The sequence below is a fragment of the Glandiceps talaboti genome, chromosome 21, assembly GCF_964340395.1.
Source record: "Glandiceps talaboti chromosome 21, keGlaTala1.1, whole genome shotgun sequence".
Lineage (NCBI taxonomy): Eukaryota > Metazoa > Hemichordata > Enteropneusta > Spengelidae > Glandiceps > Glandiceps talaboti.
Genome location: NC_135569.1, coordinates 13,853,519 through 13,869,130, shown reverse-complemented (window position 1 = coordinate 13,869,130; position 15,612 = coordinate 13,853,519). Strand labels below are relative to the sequence as shown.

The window sequence follows — 15,612 nt, the reverse complement described above, 5'->3', positions numbered from 1 at the left end:
CTGCCATGTTTTTTTGAACTAGAAACAGACTGCCGAAGCTATCGGTTGGTACAACCAATATTTTACTGCATGATGTGTAATTTATGACGATAAGAGCTACAGCAAAAGTCTGAAGTACAGCACTTATTGAGCACACCATGGTGGCAATGGATTGTTGCATCAGGTATATTGCTACTTATCGTACGTACTTACAAGCAAAACAAGTTCAGACAAGGCCAGGCGATGACAAAAAAATGGAGACCTTGTCCCAGTTTCACAATGACACACATACCACCGCACGTTTCCAATCGAAAATTTAGTTGTACGCATGCGCGAAAATCACGGCGCGTTCAAACATGACAACACACGTAAACATGAAACAACAAGTTAACGCGACTGACCCACCACGATCTGTCCTTTAACCCGTTGGTCACATATGACGTGACAGTGGTACAGTAAATATAACACGCTTTTAATGATGGCGACCGTGGCTATCCGAGGCATCAAAAATGGCCAATTATTTCGATTGTTTCTGTTGTGTTAGGATGGGCGTTGCCTGTTCCGAACACATGAAGCTTCTCCGAACATAATTTCGTGCCAGCTGATTATATCGTTCATTCAAGAAAAGTAAACATTTTCTCTTTTTTTCACATTTCGTCAGTTGAAATTTGAATACTTGATCCATAAAGAATGCGTTAGAGAAATAATATGCGTGTCTACAGTAAGCATGTTGTACACAATGCATATAGTGCAGTGAATTATGAATATTCGACATGTATTTTAATTTTGAAACATTGGAATTTTGTCCACTTCACACAAATAGTTGAACATCACAAATAGGATCCTTTAACATGTTTGAAATGTATTTGTTGTCATTGGGGGAGGGGGAGTAGACGCTCTCGGGATATAGCTCATGATAGGAGGGAAGCACTCAACTTGGCAGCTCGAGGTACACAGAATCGTAAGTTGGCACATACTGGATAAACTCACACTTGGTCAGGGTTTGAGGTTCCGTTGATCATTAATTTAATGCCTAAGGAAAAAGCACCTTGATACATCTAGATATATTAAAGTTACTAAAAACCTAACTCATATCTAAGTTACAGTATCGGGATGAAAATTTCTGTAGCACACTGGCTTTCCATTGATCTTCAAGCATCACGACTTCAAGTGAGGCAGAGAAACTTGAAGACCTGTTTAATCGACCAACCGACCCAGAGTTGCCATGCTAAACAAAATTAGCCCCCCCCCCCCCCACCCAAAAAAAAATCAAAAAAAAATCTCATATGTACTGTAGAATGCCACTGCTGTAATGGGCTTCTACCTACCCAAGAGGTATTATGTCATGGATAGTCAGGATACTCGGTGTGGTAGAATCAAACCATTGAATAACTTCTGAAAAACACTTTGATTCATTTATTCATGCTTGTCCTATACTATATAGTATCCTTACAATATTGGAGTAAATTACCGATTTTAAGAATAACTGTACAGTTTCAAGTCATTTAGATACTCAACTTTAAGCTTAATTGCTGACACTGAAGAATACAAACACGTGTATCATGTTTGTAGACTCACGTTCTCAATGATTTTGCTTTGTGTCGTTTAGTGCAATCAATCATGTCTTTGCTGTCTGATATAGCTATTTTAGGCTCGTGCTATGTTTCCTGCAGTCACCTAGTGTTGTAACTGTAATTCTTATTTGTGTCTTATGTTAGGTGCGTATTTACTGTCACAGTGGTTCAATGGTCCACTTCTATATGTGTTAGTTGTATGTGGTCAACCTGAATAAATCGTACATACCCCCGCACCACCAACCCCCACACACGTTAGTTTACTTTTTCTTTATGTCTTTTGCAAAGCAGCCTTCCAATAAAAGAACACGTCTTCATAATAAAAAATACAGAAATTCCAGTAACACAGACAGTGAAAGCAAAGACATCAATCAAATAGTACTGAAAGAAGTTGAGATGAACTGCCTGAGATTGGAGATGTTTTCCTCCATGTTTGATAATGTACTCAATCCAATAGATCATGGCATCTTTAGGAGACATCGGTTTATCCTTGTAAATAGTAGATAAACGAACAGCATTCTCCTTGTATCTGCAAGATGATAATTGAAAATATATTTACTACATGGAGTATCTCACCATTTGTTCAGACACAGTGTTTTCCGGCAGAGACAAGACTATCTATATATGCACATATTCTCTGATAGGCATAGGAGAAGACATAATTTGCCTCATCCACCCAATGATGTCGTCTCTGTGAGTGGACAGACGACTTTCTATTGGATTACTTTCTCCTTTTGGTAGATGAAGAGCATGATTATAATCTGGATCGTAAATCCAGCATAGTTGAATGATCCTGTGCTGTAAAGTTATCCGTAAAGTCAATTCTTGTGTTGCTGAAATCATAGACATTGGAGAGAGTGCTGAAATTAATGCCCACACTTTGCATTGGATGACATTCAAATACTACTAATAATGCCACGCTAATAAGGTTGGATTGAGCTGATGTTTTCACAGTCTGTCTGACTGTCTGTCGGTCGGTCTGTCTGTCTGTCTGTCTGTCTGTCTGTCTGTCTGTCTGTCTGTCTGTCGTCTTTGTTTCTTAGCAGGGAAGTGAAAACATAAGAGGTTGATTTTAATGAATTCTTATTCAAAGAAAGACTGTGAAACATGCTAAATTGGATTTTTGTGATTTGATACCTGGTCTGGATTGTTGCGATGGCTTTTCTACCATCAGCCATCAAACTCCAAGCCTCGAGGGCGTCCTTCCGTGTTGTTTGTTTAGTATATAGTAATTAATTGAACTTTACAACATTGGCAGAGGAATGCTCTTTATTGAGTGCACTCAGGATGGGATTAGATGAAAAGAAACTGCATATACATCTTTTACACAGATGATTTTCATCAGCTTAAATGCATGTCCAACCTTGTAAAAGCAGTCACATTTTTTAACTTAATAATTTGAGACCTATAGACTTACCGTGGATCATTGATCACCATGGTTACTGCTTCATACAGGTCATGTGATGTTACAGTTCGCACATCAAGAGCTAAACCCATTCCTTTGTTAGTGATTGCTTTGATATTGTCATGCTGGTCGTAAAATAATGGTATCCCAACCAAGGGAACGCCATGGTTGATAGCTTCATAGACGCCATTCAGACCGCCATGGTACACTAAAGCTTTGGTCTTTGGATGTCCTTTGTGAGAGAAGAGAACTTAGTAAAGTTTGTGTCAGGAATACTAAGAGGCCTTTTGTACAGGCATGTTTCCTGAGTGAGTATCCACAGGTTCCTGGTAAGTGAACTTACAGACTGTAATGATATCAGCAGTGGAATTGTCCATTTAAAGAGGTATACTAAAATCTTAACATAAACGTTGCTGAATATCGGTAGAAAAATGCTTGTTATGCCGCTGCTTTGATGATTTCATATGTATGATTTGTGATGAACCATGTTAGGCGGGGTCCTAATACTGTATCACAACAAATTAAATTGTAACAAAAAATATTGACAATACGAGATGTCAGGTTTTGATATTATATCCATTTTTTCGTAAACTTCTGTATGAAAACACATTGAGGTGGCGAAGAGTGGAGCATCCCCAGTGTCGCCGTCTGCATTTGAGCATGCATCAAATTAAAATGGAATTACCTGATAATTTCAAAATTAAATTATTTCATTGTCAAGCCTGTAGAGTTGTTTATGTTGTTGTTTATATTGTCGTCGTTTATGTTTATGTTTATGTTGTTGTTGTTGTTGTTGTTGTTGTTGTTGTTGTTTTCATTGTATTACCTAGTAAATCATTTTGTGGTAGCCATTTCATCAGTTTGAATTTGTCTGTGTCCACGTATGCAGGCGGTTTGTCACCATCATATTTAACAATTATCTTTTGAGGCAGTTTGTTCAGCCCCATAACGAACTTCCGAAAGTGTTCCCCATCATCCATTGCAGCATAGGTACCAAGGGAAAATATAACAATACCATCATCTCCAGACGATTGAACAAAGTCTTCAAGTTCCTGGGGAAAAAACGCAAAAGTTTGTTGTTGAACATTGAATAAACAACTATTCTGTGATGGTAGGAATGCTGTTGTCAATGGTACCGAGGAGGTTTGTCCTTAGTCAGAAATTATACTCAGATGTTGGTTAAGGTGTTGGGTTTACAAGAATTCCAACTGTCAATCACTGGTTGGTTTATCCATATTTATCCTAATGTACAGGATTCAAAACAAAGATAATAAACAAAATTCCCAACGTGCTCTATGAGTACTAGACTCTCTCACAGCCCTGGAAGTTTCGCATAAATAGCTAAAGCTTGGGTTGTTTTGTATGTATCTACTGCATAAGTGTACTCATATACTAGTATCCCAGTATCCCTAGCCCTGTACTGTGCGCCCTCATCGATCACATAGGGCTAACATTTTGTTGATGTGTTAGGCGAAGTCCCGAGGACTGTTAACACTTGTTCAAATTTACCCTAATAATGGCTTGGTTGATTGGTCTTTTCAAATCCCGCCCAATTTACTAAATATGAAGCCCATTGTTTGAAACAATTGACGTTTAGCTTCGCCTAACACATCATCAGAATGTTAGCCTCATGTGATCGATGTACAGTACAGGGCTAGATATACTGGGATACTAGTATATGAGTACAATTATGCAGTAGATACATACAAAACAACCCAGGTTTTAGCTATTTATGCGAAGCTTCGAGGACTGTGAGAGAGTCTATATGAGTACTTTCATAGTTAATGGTGTTTCTTGTTCCTGTTTAATAGTGCTTCCACTCCAGGACATCAGAAGATTTTCTAAGACACATAGGATAGCATCTCTTCAGATATTTTTAAATCATTGGAGGTTTCAAGAGCTGATGATGATTTCACACAAAAGGGTGTGAATGTAGGAATTTGACCCTTCCAATTGATACGATAATATGCCTTCAAAGTCATTCCGATGTTAGTCAAACTAACTACTGTGTGCTAAAGCTCTCGCGCTGATTTTGCAGAATCGTAAGTGTGCATCCATCCAGACACATTGTCATCCGACTTTTGGTCGGCAACCATCCGATCGAGCCACAGTCCAAAGACGTGGAAAAGACTATTAGTTTCATGATTATTCACATCGTCTAAATACTCAACAGTCATATCAAAGTGTAAATGCCCTCAAACAGCTAATAGTATATTGTAGAGCCAGAGAGGGTGAAAGAGTCGTTGACCTTCTCCAATTTGTCACATGTCACCTAGCTTGTCACAATTCACATATCACCTAGTTTAGGAACCTCTTGTGAGTCATTCCAGGGGATAACAATTATCAGTACACATAATTCTTTTATCTGTACTTCCCTTTACACAAAACTTTAATTTTCCCATTTAAAAACTAAAGAGTGGCACCAACCATTTCAAGAGTTATAACTGCTTTATTTAGATAACCACCTCCCAAATATATAACACTCGGCATTAAAGGTCTTCAGAAACCAAGTGTTAAGTCTATGTAACACAGAAATAGTTCTGCATCGGCAAACATATCTCGGATACCCAGATGTAGTTTGATGTAGTGCTTTTGTTTTATATCTCCATATAGCCATTGAGTAATATGTTGATGGAAATAGATTTCACAAAGCAGATTTCACAAAGTAGTAAGCCAAATTATACACCCTGTTGAGGAAAGACATCTTGTCTGACAGACCTGTCCCTATATATAGGGTGTAAGCCAAATTATTCGGAAGGTTATCTATATCTATGCATCCCATTATGGAATAACACGATTTGCAGAATACAGAACGAATGGCCGATCGAGGTAATGGTCAAGGAGAGTACCACACATGCTACAATGAGGTCAACTTCTAAACTCTCCAAGTGTGTCATTAGAGTTTCATCAGAGAGCATGAAGTTGCATTCAGGAATGATCGCGTACAAAGATTTAAATGAGGAATACCATGTCATTTTTCCAGCTACCCTGAGCTTACTAAACTCGACAATATCTTAGTAATGCACACTTAATACTTGCAATGTCACATTATATCCCCGTTCTGCAGGGTTAGTCGCCGTCTTTTTAGAGATAAGAAATAAACTTCTAAATAATCATATTTTTTCCATGATCCATCTAGAAAATTATGAAATTCTTGTGTAGCCCCCCCCCCCTCCTACTTTTTCCTGAGAAAATATGACATATAACGCGCCAGACACCTGAGGCTAAGTGTCAATCCATACATATTTTAACAATTCATACATCCATCATCTGACTTAGCAGTAACCTTTCAGATTAGATGTGCGCAGACAACGTACACTAATCCTGACTCAAACAAAGGATGACCTTGTCCCAGGTTCACAGTGAAACATTCAATGTACGTAGATACATATTGACTACTGATATCACATAAGTGTTTGTTAATGAGATATAGATTTGGCATTGTATGGGTAGAGCAGCAACTTGGTGACCTCAAAGTATATTATCACAAAAGATTAAGAGACTGTTGTTTACATGAATGGACTGCTGCAATCAATGATTTAGCCAGACTTCGTATATACATTAAATTCAAATCAGAACTTGAATAAGAAAAATATCTGTCTTGCACTTCAGATTTTGCATTAAAAGTGCTTTGGCTCAATGTCGTTGCTCTAGCCACAAACTTAGAATTGAAACAGCAAGACACGAAAACATGTTTCCTGACAATCGTAACTGTCCTTTTCGTACTCTTCATAATATTTCTATTGTAGAAGATGAGTACCACTTTCTTTCGATATATACACTGTTGACAGAGATCGCTATATTCCAGAACAGTTTCATATTTTTTTCCAACCATAAAAAAGTTTTCTTACCCTTCTCTCTATCACAAAAACTCACAGTGCACATCATCTAGCAATTTTCATATTTAATTTTTTTAAGACAAGAGAGAATTTTGTCCAGTTAAGAATGAACCAGACACCTCTAAATTCTTTCATTTAAATTTCTTGTAAAACATTTATTTATTGTACATATTGCTTTTTTGACCAAACCTGTCCTGCCATGTTAAATATCACATTCCTTTTATGATGGGCTGTGGCCCTTTACTGAAATAAATAACTACCAACTGATATCACATAAATGAGAGTCACAGAAGAACTATACCCATTATGAGTATATATAGTTGCGCAATTTTCAACATTAAGCATGGAGCCACAGTTTTTTTTCTCAACATTTATCTCTTTTTGTTTCATATAAAAACTTTAAGTTGTAGTGTTGGGCTTCAAAAAGACTGGTACCCACCTTATCCAATGTTCTCGCTGGTCCAGTAAGGTAACCACCTCCCAAGTATATAACATTCGGCATTAAAGGTCGAGGGAAGTCCAGAGCTAAATTCGTGCAAAAAAGAAATAGCTCTGCATCGGCAAACATATCACGAACACTCAAATGTGGTGTGATGTTGTACTTTTGCTGTATATCTCCATAGCCATTGAGTATTATGTTGATGGACACATACTTCATAATGTAGTAAGCCGAATTGTATACTCTATCGAGGAAAGACATCTTGTCTGACAGACCTGTTCCTACACATGGGGTGTAAGCCAAATTATTAGGAATATTATACATATATGCATCCCATTCTGGAATCACTCGATTTGAAGCGTGTAAAACAAATGGCCGATCAAGGTAATGGGCGAGGAGAGCACCACAAGGAGTGGACTCACATGCAAATATGAGATCAAAGTCAGAATTCTTCAGGAATGTCATTGCAGTTTCATCAGAGAACATCGAGTAACAATCAGGAATGATAGGGTAAAAACCTCGATACATGGAATACCATCCTACTTTTCCAGTTACAGCTTCAATTGCAAACTCAGCATCATCACAATTAGTATAGTCGTAACTACCTTGGAAAGGCACAATGTGTAGACCTGACATATCATGGCTACGGTGAATAGATTCGACTATACCTAAGTAATACACACTTGATACAAGCAATGTCACATTATGTCCCCTTTCTGCAAGATCAATCGCTATATATTTTGACACACGAAATAGACTGCCAAAGCTGGTACTTGGTGTAACCAATATTTTGCTGCATGATGTGTAGTTTATGGTAAGTATTATTATATTTATAGTCCAGATGTGGAACACAACTCTTATCAACGGAACCATGGCGCCGGGTGGCATTCAACTTGAAGGTTTATCAATACTGTATATCACTATAGCAAAGTGTGCGCTTGTGTATTTTAAAGAGAAATTACCATAAACGTCAATCTGATTAAAATCCGATGTGGTGAAAGCGGCTAGATGTCCTTATTTACCTCTATTCATCGTGTTGTAACGTTTGTTTTCTTCGGAGTGATCGCCGCCTTCGAAGGCGGCGATCACTCCGAAGAAAACAAACGTTACAACACGATGAATAGAGGAAAATAAGGACATCTAGCCGCTTTCACCACATCGGATTTTAATCAGATTGCATAAACGTATGACAGTTTAGCTGTTTTAAAATTTGTTCTTCAGCATTTTCGTTCGGGATTGAAATGCTGAACTAACACTGGAATTCCAGTTGTATAATCTGAAATAGATGGTGCGATGCAGATCTGTATTGCAAAGTTGGGTGAATTCTGCTATAAAATTACGCCAAAAAATGATATGCAACAAATGTTCAAAAGTTCCCAACGCGAGAACGCTGACGCAGAATTTTGAATAGTGTAGTATGGCGTATGATACAGACATCTCTGACCAATTGTGAAGTGTATAGTAAATATATAGAAGCATCTTGTACACCGAATATTGAGCATAACAGTGTGACCTTATTTCAGTTGATCTATAGATAGCGATGGGATTGGACATGGCAGAGTCATGTACGTCCCAGGATATCGCTACCTCCAGAGTAACAAAACATACAGAAACTACAATATTTCAAATTATGCGAGTCATTTGTTCTAATTGCATTAAACAACATAACATAAATATTAAATTAGTGTCACTACTTTCATATGCAGACAATCTACATAACAACAATACATAGTGTGTCTAGTCATAATAGTAGACGCCAGTCACTGCACTTGTAACAGACACATTGTCGAGAATACTTTTACCTGCTAAGGTAGAAATTATAGGTTCATGACACTGTTCTGCCTCACTAAAGGTTTGTCCGAAGCCAGATATTCATTTTTCTATTTAGGTATTTGGCGACATGTATGAACAGTGTCATGTCAGAACCCAAACACAGTAATTACAAAGTCATGACATTTCGCTTATATGTTTTCAGTACTTCTGACCATTTGTCGGTTTGTGAGAGGTGTGTAATTAATGCTGGAGTTAGGAAATGGCCTATCTTGTGACAGTATAAGACATAACTTAGCAGACAAATCCGTCTAACTTGTGGGATGCAGATGTCTATTTTAGTTTGTACAGTTAGAATTATAGTGATAGTTTTAAGTGCAAACCAAGGAACGAAAGAAAGCTTTGTTCTGATTGCACTCATGGCTTCATACACAAACTTACACCAACAAGCTGTTTACATTGCTTGGTTACGCTGCCACCAGGCTTTAATACCTCACATAGAGAGGTGTCCAAAGACAAAAGTGATAATTTTTTCAATTGTTGTTGCAACTGAGAGACAAAATCAGCCCTAGCTTGGCCTCGCACTTAAAACCAAAGATAAAAAATCATTCCTATGGGAAAATGGGAAAATATAGCTGTGGAAAAGTGTAGGTCCTACTTTTTACTAAGTAAGCACACATAAACAACTGCATGATCTGTTACTCTGTACCTCACAAGTAATTGTGAAAAAGGGGAAATGGACACACAAAGCATTAAGAAACAAAAAGTCAATGGTCGTTCCTTGGTACCAGCGCTGAGACTGACGTCCTCAATGACTTCTCCTTTACTTTACAGCTCCATACAAGAGCGCCCTCAACGTGCCACAAGACCATTAATTTCTGTCTATTCGTTGTAACTCTAGAAATAACATAATGTAAGCACAACTATACTCAAGGTGTGAAGTACAGTCCTTATCTGGCTAACCGTGGCGGCAGAGAAGTGTTTTTGTGATATTGTTAATTCCAATGTCCACTTGCAAATTGTTGTTTACATTTCAAAGCAAGTTAAACACTGCCATATGACCTCTAATCTAATCTAATCTAATCTATCCATCTATCTATGTTATCAAAATATAATTTTTAATATAATTTAAGTTTCAATCTAAAGCAAAAATATATGTCTTATAATTTGTCTTTGAAAGTGTTCACATTTGGTGATTGCTTTATAACCAGTGTATGGTAATGAAATCCACAGTATAGGTGCAGTGTTGAAGATGTGCGGCTACCGTTTCTCCTTGTCTTTAATTGTGTCGAAAAAAGGGGAGACTCTTACATGTGTTTGTTAAATGAAGGGAAGGTGTTACTGTGTTACGTTGTAGAAGATCACTTTGTATATCAGAAATTACTGAAAGTCAGTAATTATGCAAATAAGTCATTAAAACTAAAAGCTAGCTAAATTGTCAACTTTATATGGTACATGAATTTTGTTACCACAATGGATGCACTTTAATATTGAGTGGTGTATTCTTAAGATGTAGCCTAATTACTAAATATAATTAATTATGTAAATTTCTCCATAAAACCAAGCGTTACATCAGTAAGCTTTATGACACATGTGCACCCTGGTATATTGAATGTATGTCCTAAATTAAATGGGACTTGATGCTTGACCTTTTAATGAATAGCCTAATTTTAAAAATCATTAATTATGCAAATGAGTCATTAAAACTTCAAGCTACACAATCAAACTTTATATGACATATACTATTAATGTTTATACCAAACTATATTGACTTTCAAAGCTAATTACCTAAAACCAGTAATTGTGTAAATAGCTCATTTATATTAATGGATGTTTACGGAAACCACTTATATTACCTTAAATATATGTGCACTAAATGACGTTTGAATTGAGCCAGCCCTTTTTGAGAAAACGATAATAAAGACAGACAGACAGACAGACAGACAGACAGACAGACACACACACACACACACTTTTCGTCATGAATATATAATTTTGCTTACGAAAGGTAAAAAGTGACCACCACCTAACTCCCAATTCCCCAATCCCTCCCCTTTTAATTGATTAGTAAAGGCTCTCAGTCTCCAACTTACTAAAAATGTAAATGTTATCAGCACTGAGATAGTCCACGTCTATATGTGTAAGCTGTATGTTGTGAACCTAAATAAATCGTATATACGCTCACACCCCCACCAATCCACACACACACGTTAGTTTACTTTTTCTTTATGTCTTTTGCAAAGCATCCTTCCAATAAAAGAGCACGTCTTCATAATAAAAAATACAAAAATTCCAATAACACAAATAGTGAAAGCAAACACATCAATCAAATAGTACTGAAAGAAGTTGAGATGAACTGCCTGAGATTGGAGGTGTTTTCCTCTATGTTTGATAGCGTATTCAAACCAATAGATCATGGCATCTTTCGGAGACATCGGTTTATCCTTGTAAATAGTAGATAAACGAACAGCATTCCCCTTGTATCTGCAAGATGCAAATTGAGAACAAGTCTAACATAGTTGAATGATCCCGAGCTGTAAAATTATCCGTAAAGTCAATTCTTGTGTTGCTGGAATCATAGACATTGGAGAGAGTACTGAAACTAATGTCCACACTATGCATTGGATGACATTCAAATACTAATAATAACTCAACGCTAATAAGGTTTGATTGAGCTGATGTTTTTTACAGTACGTCTGACTGTCGGTCTGTCCGTCTGTTTGTCGCCAGTGTTTCGTAGCAGGGAAGTGAAACCATAACGGGTTGATTTTAATGAATTCTTATTCAAAGAAAGACTGTGAAACATGTAAAATTGGATTTTTGTGATTTGATACCTGGTCTGCTTCCTTGCGATGGCTTTTCTACCATCAGCCATCAAACTCCAAGCCTTGAGGCGTCCTTCCATTTTGTTTGTTTAGTATATAGTAATTAATGGAACTTTACAACATTGGCAGAGGAATACACTTTATGGAGTGCACTCAGGATGGGATTGGATGAAAAGAAACTGCATATACATATTTAACACAGGTGATTTTCATTAGCTTAAATGCATGTCCAACCTTGTAAAAGCAGTAAAAAAATTAACTTAACAATTTGAGAACTATTGACTTACCGTGGATCATTGATCACCATGGTTACTGCTTCATACAGGTCATCTGATGTTACAGTTCGCGCATCAAGAGCTAAACCCATTCCTTTCTTAGTGATTGCTTTGATATTGTCATGTTGGTCGTAGAACAATGGTATCCCAACCACGGGAACGCCATGGTTGATAGCTTCATAGACACCATTCATACCACCATGGTACACTAAAGCTTTGGTCTTAGGATGTCCTTTGTGAAAGAAGAGAACTTAGTAAAGTTTGTGTCAAGGATAAAAGAAAACTACGACGCATTTTGTACAGACATGTTCTCTGCGTGAGTATCCACACGTTCTTGGTAAGTGAACTTACAGATTGTAATGAAAATATCAGCAGTGGAATTGTCCATTCAAAGAGGTGTACTAAAATCTTTACATAAACCTTCCTGGATATAGATGTAACATAGCTTGTTGAGCGGCTGCTTTGTATGTATGATTTGTGATGAACCATGTTAGGCGGGGTTCTAATACTGTATCACAACCAATTATATTGTAACAAAAAATGTTCATGATACCAGATGTCAGCTTTTTTGATATTATATCCATTTTTTCGTAAACTTCGGTATGGAAACACATTCGAGTGGCGGGGAGTGGAGCGTCCCCCAGCTTTGTTTTGCCTAGACCGTGTCGCAGTCTACATTTGAGTATGCATCATACAATGGAAACTCGAGAATTTCTAATTTAGACTATTTCAATTTGAATCAGGCCTGTTGAGTTCTTGTTTTTGATGCTAGTAGTGTTGTTATTGTTAGTGTTGTTTTGTTGTTGTTGTTGTTGTTGTTGTTGTTGTTGTTGTTGTTGTTGTTGTTGTTGTTGTTTTGATTATATTACCTAGTAGATCATTTTGTGGTAGCCATTTCAGCAGTTTGAATTTGTCTGTGTCCACATACGCAGGCGGCTTGTCACCATCATATTTAGCAATTATCTTTTGAGGCAGTTTCTTCAGCCCCATAACGAACTTCCGAAAGTGTTCTCCATCATCCATTACAGCATAGCTGCCAAGGGAAAATATAACAATACCATCATCTCCAGACGATTGAACAAAGTCTTCAAGTTCCTGGGGGAAAAAACACAACAGGTGGTTGCTGAAAATTTACTAAACAACGATTCTGTGTTGGTAGAAATGCTGATGTCAATGGTACCGAGGAGGTTTGTGCTAAAGTCAGGAATTATACTCAGCTGTTGATTAAGGTGTTGGGTTTACAAAAATTACAACTGTCAATCACTGATTGGTTTATCCATATTTATCCTAATGCATAAGATTCAAAACAAAGAAAATAAAAAAAGCCTTGAGACAATATTCCCAACGTGCACTATGAGAACTTTCATAGTTAATAGTGTTTCTTAAGCTTGTTTCTGTTTAATAGTGCTTCCGCTCCAGGACTTCAGAAGATTTTCTAAGACACGCGGGATAGCATCTCATCAGATATTTTAAAATCATTGAAGGTTTCAAGAGCTGATGATTTCAAACAAAAGGATGTGAATGTAGCAATTCAATCCTTCCATGTGATAAGATAATGCCTTCAACGTCACTCCGCTGTTAGCATAGATACACTGTCATCCGACTTTGCTTTTGTTCGGCAACCATCCGAGCCACATCCCGAAGTTGTGGTCAAGACTATTAGTTTCGTAGGCATTCACATCATCTAAATACTCAACAGTCACAACACAGTGTAAATGCCCACAGACAGCCAATAATATATTGTTCAGCCAGAGAGGGCGAAAGAGTCGTAGACCTTCTCCAATTTGTCACATGTCACCTAGCTTGTCGCAATTCACGTATCACCTAGTTTAGAAACCTGCTGATGAGAGTCATTCCAGGGGATAACAATTATCAGTACACATAATTCTTTCTAAAGCGATTGAACAGTTATATGTACTTTCCTTTACAGAAAACTTTCATTTTCTCATGTAATGCCTTAAGAACTAAGTTTTACCCACCTTTCCAAGAGTTATAACTAATTTAGTTAGATAATCACCTCTTAAATATATAACATTCGGCATTAAAGGTCTTGGGAAACCATACTTAAATCTGTATAACACAGAAATTGCTCTGCGTCGGGAAACATATCTTGCATACACAGATGGGGTTTGATGTTGTACTTTTGTTTTATATCTCCATAGCCATTGAGTATTATATTGATGGAAACAGATTTCACAATGAAGTAAGCCAAATTATACACCCTGTTGAGGAAAGACATCTTGTCTGACGGACCTGTCCCTACACATGCGGTGTAAGCCAAAATGTTCGGAATGATATGTATGCATCCCATTCTGGAATTACAGTCACAATTTGCAGAATACAGAACGAATGGCCGATCGAGATAATGGGCTAGGGAGAGCACCGCACGTTGTGACCTTGCATGAACGAGGTCAAATTCTAAACTCTTCAGGTGTTTTGTTACAGTTTCATCAGAGTGCATCAAGTTGCATTCAGGAGTGATCGCGTACAAAGATTTAAATGAGGAATACCATGTCAATTTTCCAGTTACTGCAAGCTGACTAAACTCGCCATCATCAGTTTGACCATAATCGTAACTCCCTTGATAAGGCAGAACATTTAGACCTGACATTTCATAACTATTATTATTATGCTCGACAATACCTGAGTAATACACACTCGATACAAGCAACGTCACATTATGTCCCGTTCTGCAGGGCCAATCACCATCTTTTTCGAGATGAGAAATAAACTGCCAGAGCTTACACTTGGTACAACCAATATTTTGCTGCATGATGTGTAGTTTATGGTAAGTACAGCTATAGTTGAAGTGAAGTACAGACCTTATCCAGCGAACCATACGGGCAATGAACTTTTTCGTGATACTGTTAGTTCCAATGTCCACTTGCAAATTGATGACAGTGTTTATACAGCACTTATCCACTTAAGAACTATATATATTGTTAGTTACAATGTCTGATTGCAAATTCTGGTTTACATTTCATAGCGAGGTAAACACTTGTATATATTCACTAATCAAATCTAATCTATCCATTGAATCAAAATATGATTTATAATGCGCCAGACACCTGAGTCTAAGTGTCAATCTACACCAAATGCTTTTTGAACATACAACATCTAAAAGTCTTGTAGTTTGTCCTTGAAAGATTGCTGTATGACCAATATATGGTAAATAATTCCCCAGTATAGGTGCATAGTTTCAAAATTCGCGGCTACCATTTCTTTTGGTCTTATATTGTGTTGAAAGGTGTAGATTCTTACATGTATTAGCTGAATGGAGGGAACGATGTGTTACTGTTAATTTGTAGAATGCCACGTTTGTCTCTGAGAGCTTTGTATGTCCGAGGAAGGATTTCGTACTGTGTCCTGAGGTACACAGGCTACGTATTTTGAAGGATAGGAGAAACTTTATTGAGTGAGTCACTGAGTGGTTATTCTAGGAATGGTAGTTTGAACATACTGAAAAACATTTGATATTATTGTCTGGAAGGCCATACAATAATGCT

The 15,612-nt window shown here is 37.3% G+C and overlaps 2 protein-coding genes across 2 annotated transcripts in view; both read right to left on the bottom strand.

Moving 5' to 3' along the window:
* Positions 1–1,808: 1,808 nt before the first annotated feature.
* On the bottom strand, positions 1,809–7,872 carry LOC144451267 (UDP-glucuronosyltransferase 2B20-like). The gene is made up of 4 exons (XM_078142070.1): positions 7,237–7,872; positions 3,785–4,010; positions 2,971–3,190; positions 1,809–2,082 (listed from the first exon to the last, which is right to left on the bottom strand). Exons 1-4 carry the CDS (start codon positions 7,870–7,872, stop codon positions 1,809–1,811), a joined length of 1,356 nt encoding a protein of 451 aa, XP_077998196.1.
* A 3,268-nt stretch (positions 7,873–11,140) lies between these two features.
* LOC144451662 (UDP-glucuronosyltransferase 2C1-like) overlaps positions 11,141–15,612 on the bottom strand; it is a 6,332-nt gene continuing 1,860 nt past the window's right edge. The window contains exons 2-4 of the mRNA XM_078142556.1: positions 12,976–13,201; positions 12,119–12,338; positions 11,141–11,490 (exon numbers count right to left, since the gene is read on the bottom strand). Of these exons, the coding sequence (XP_077998682.1) occupies positions 11,217–11,490; positions 12,119–12,338; positions 12,976–13,201 (720 nt within the window). The 3' untranslated portion in view covers positions 11,141–11,216. The remainder of the gene's footprint in view (positions 11,491–12,118; positions 12,339–12,975; positions 13,202–15,612) is intronic.

Coding starts and splice junctions, on each gene's coding strand:
- LOC144451267 (XM_078142070.1), bottom strand. CDS start 7,872: ATGTCAGGTCTACACATTGTGCCTTTCCAAGGTAGTTACGACTATACT. Junction 3,191..3,784: donor ACCACAAAATGATTTACTAG/GTAATACAATGA, acceptor TCTCTCACAAAG/GACATCCAAAGACCAAAGCT. Junction 2,083..2,970: donor ATGGTGATCAATGATCCACG/GTAAGTCTATAG, acceptor ATCATCTTGCAG/ATACAAGGAGAATGCTGTTC.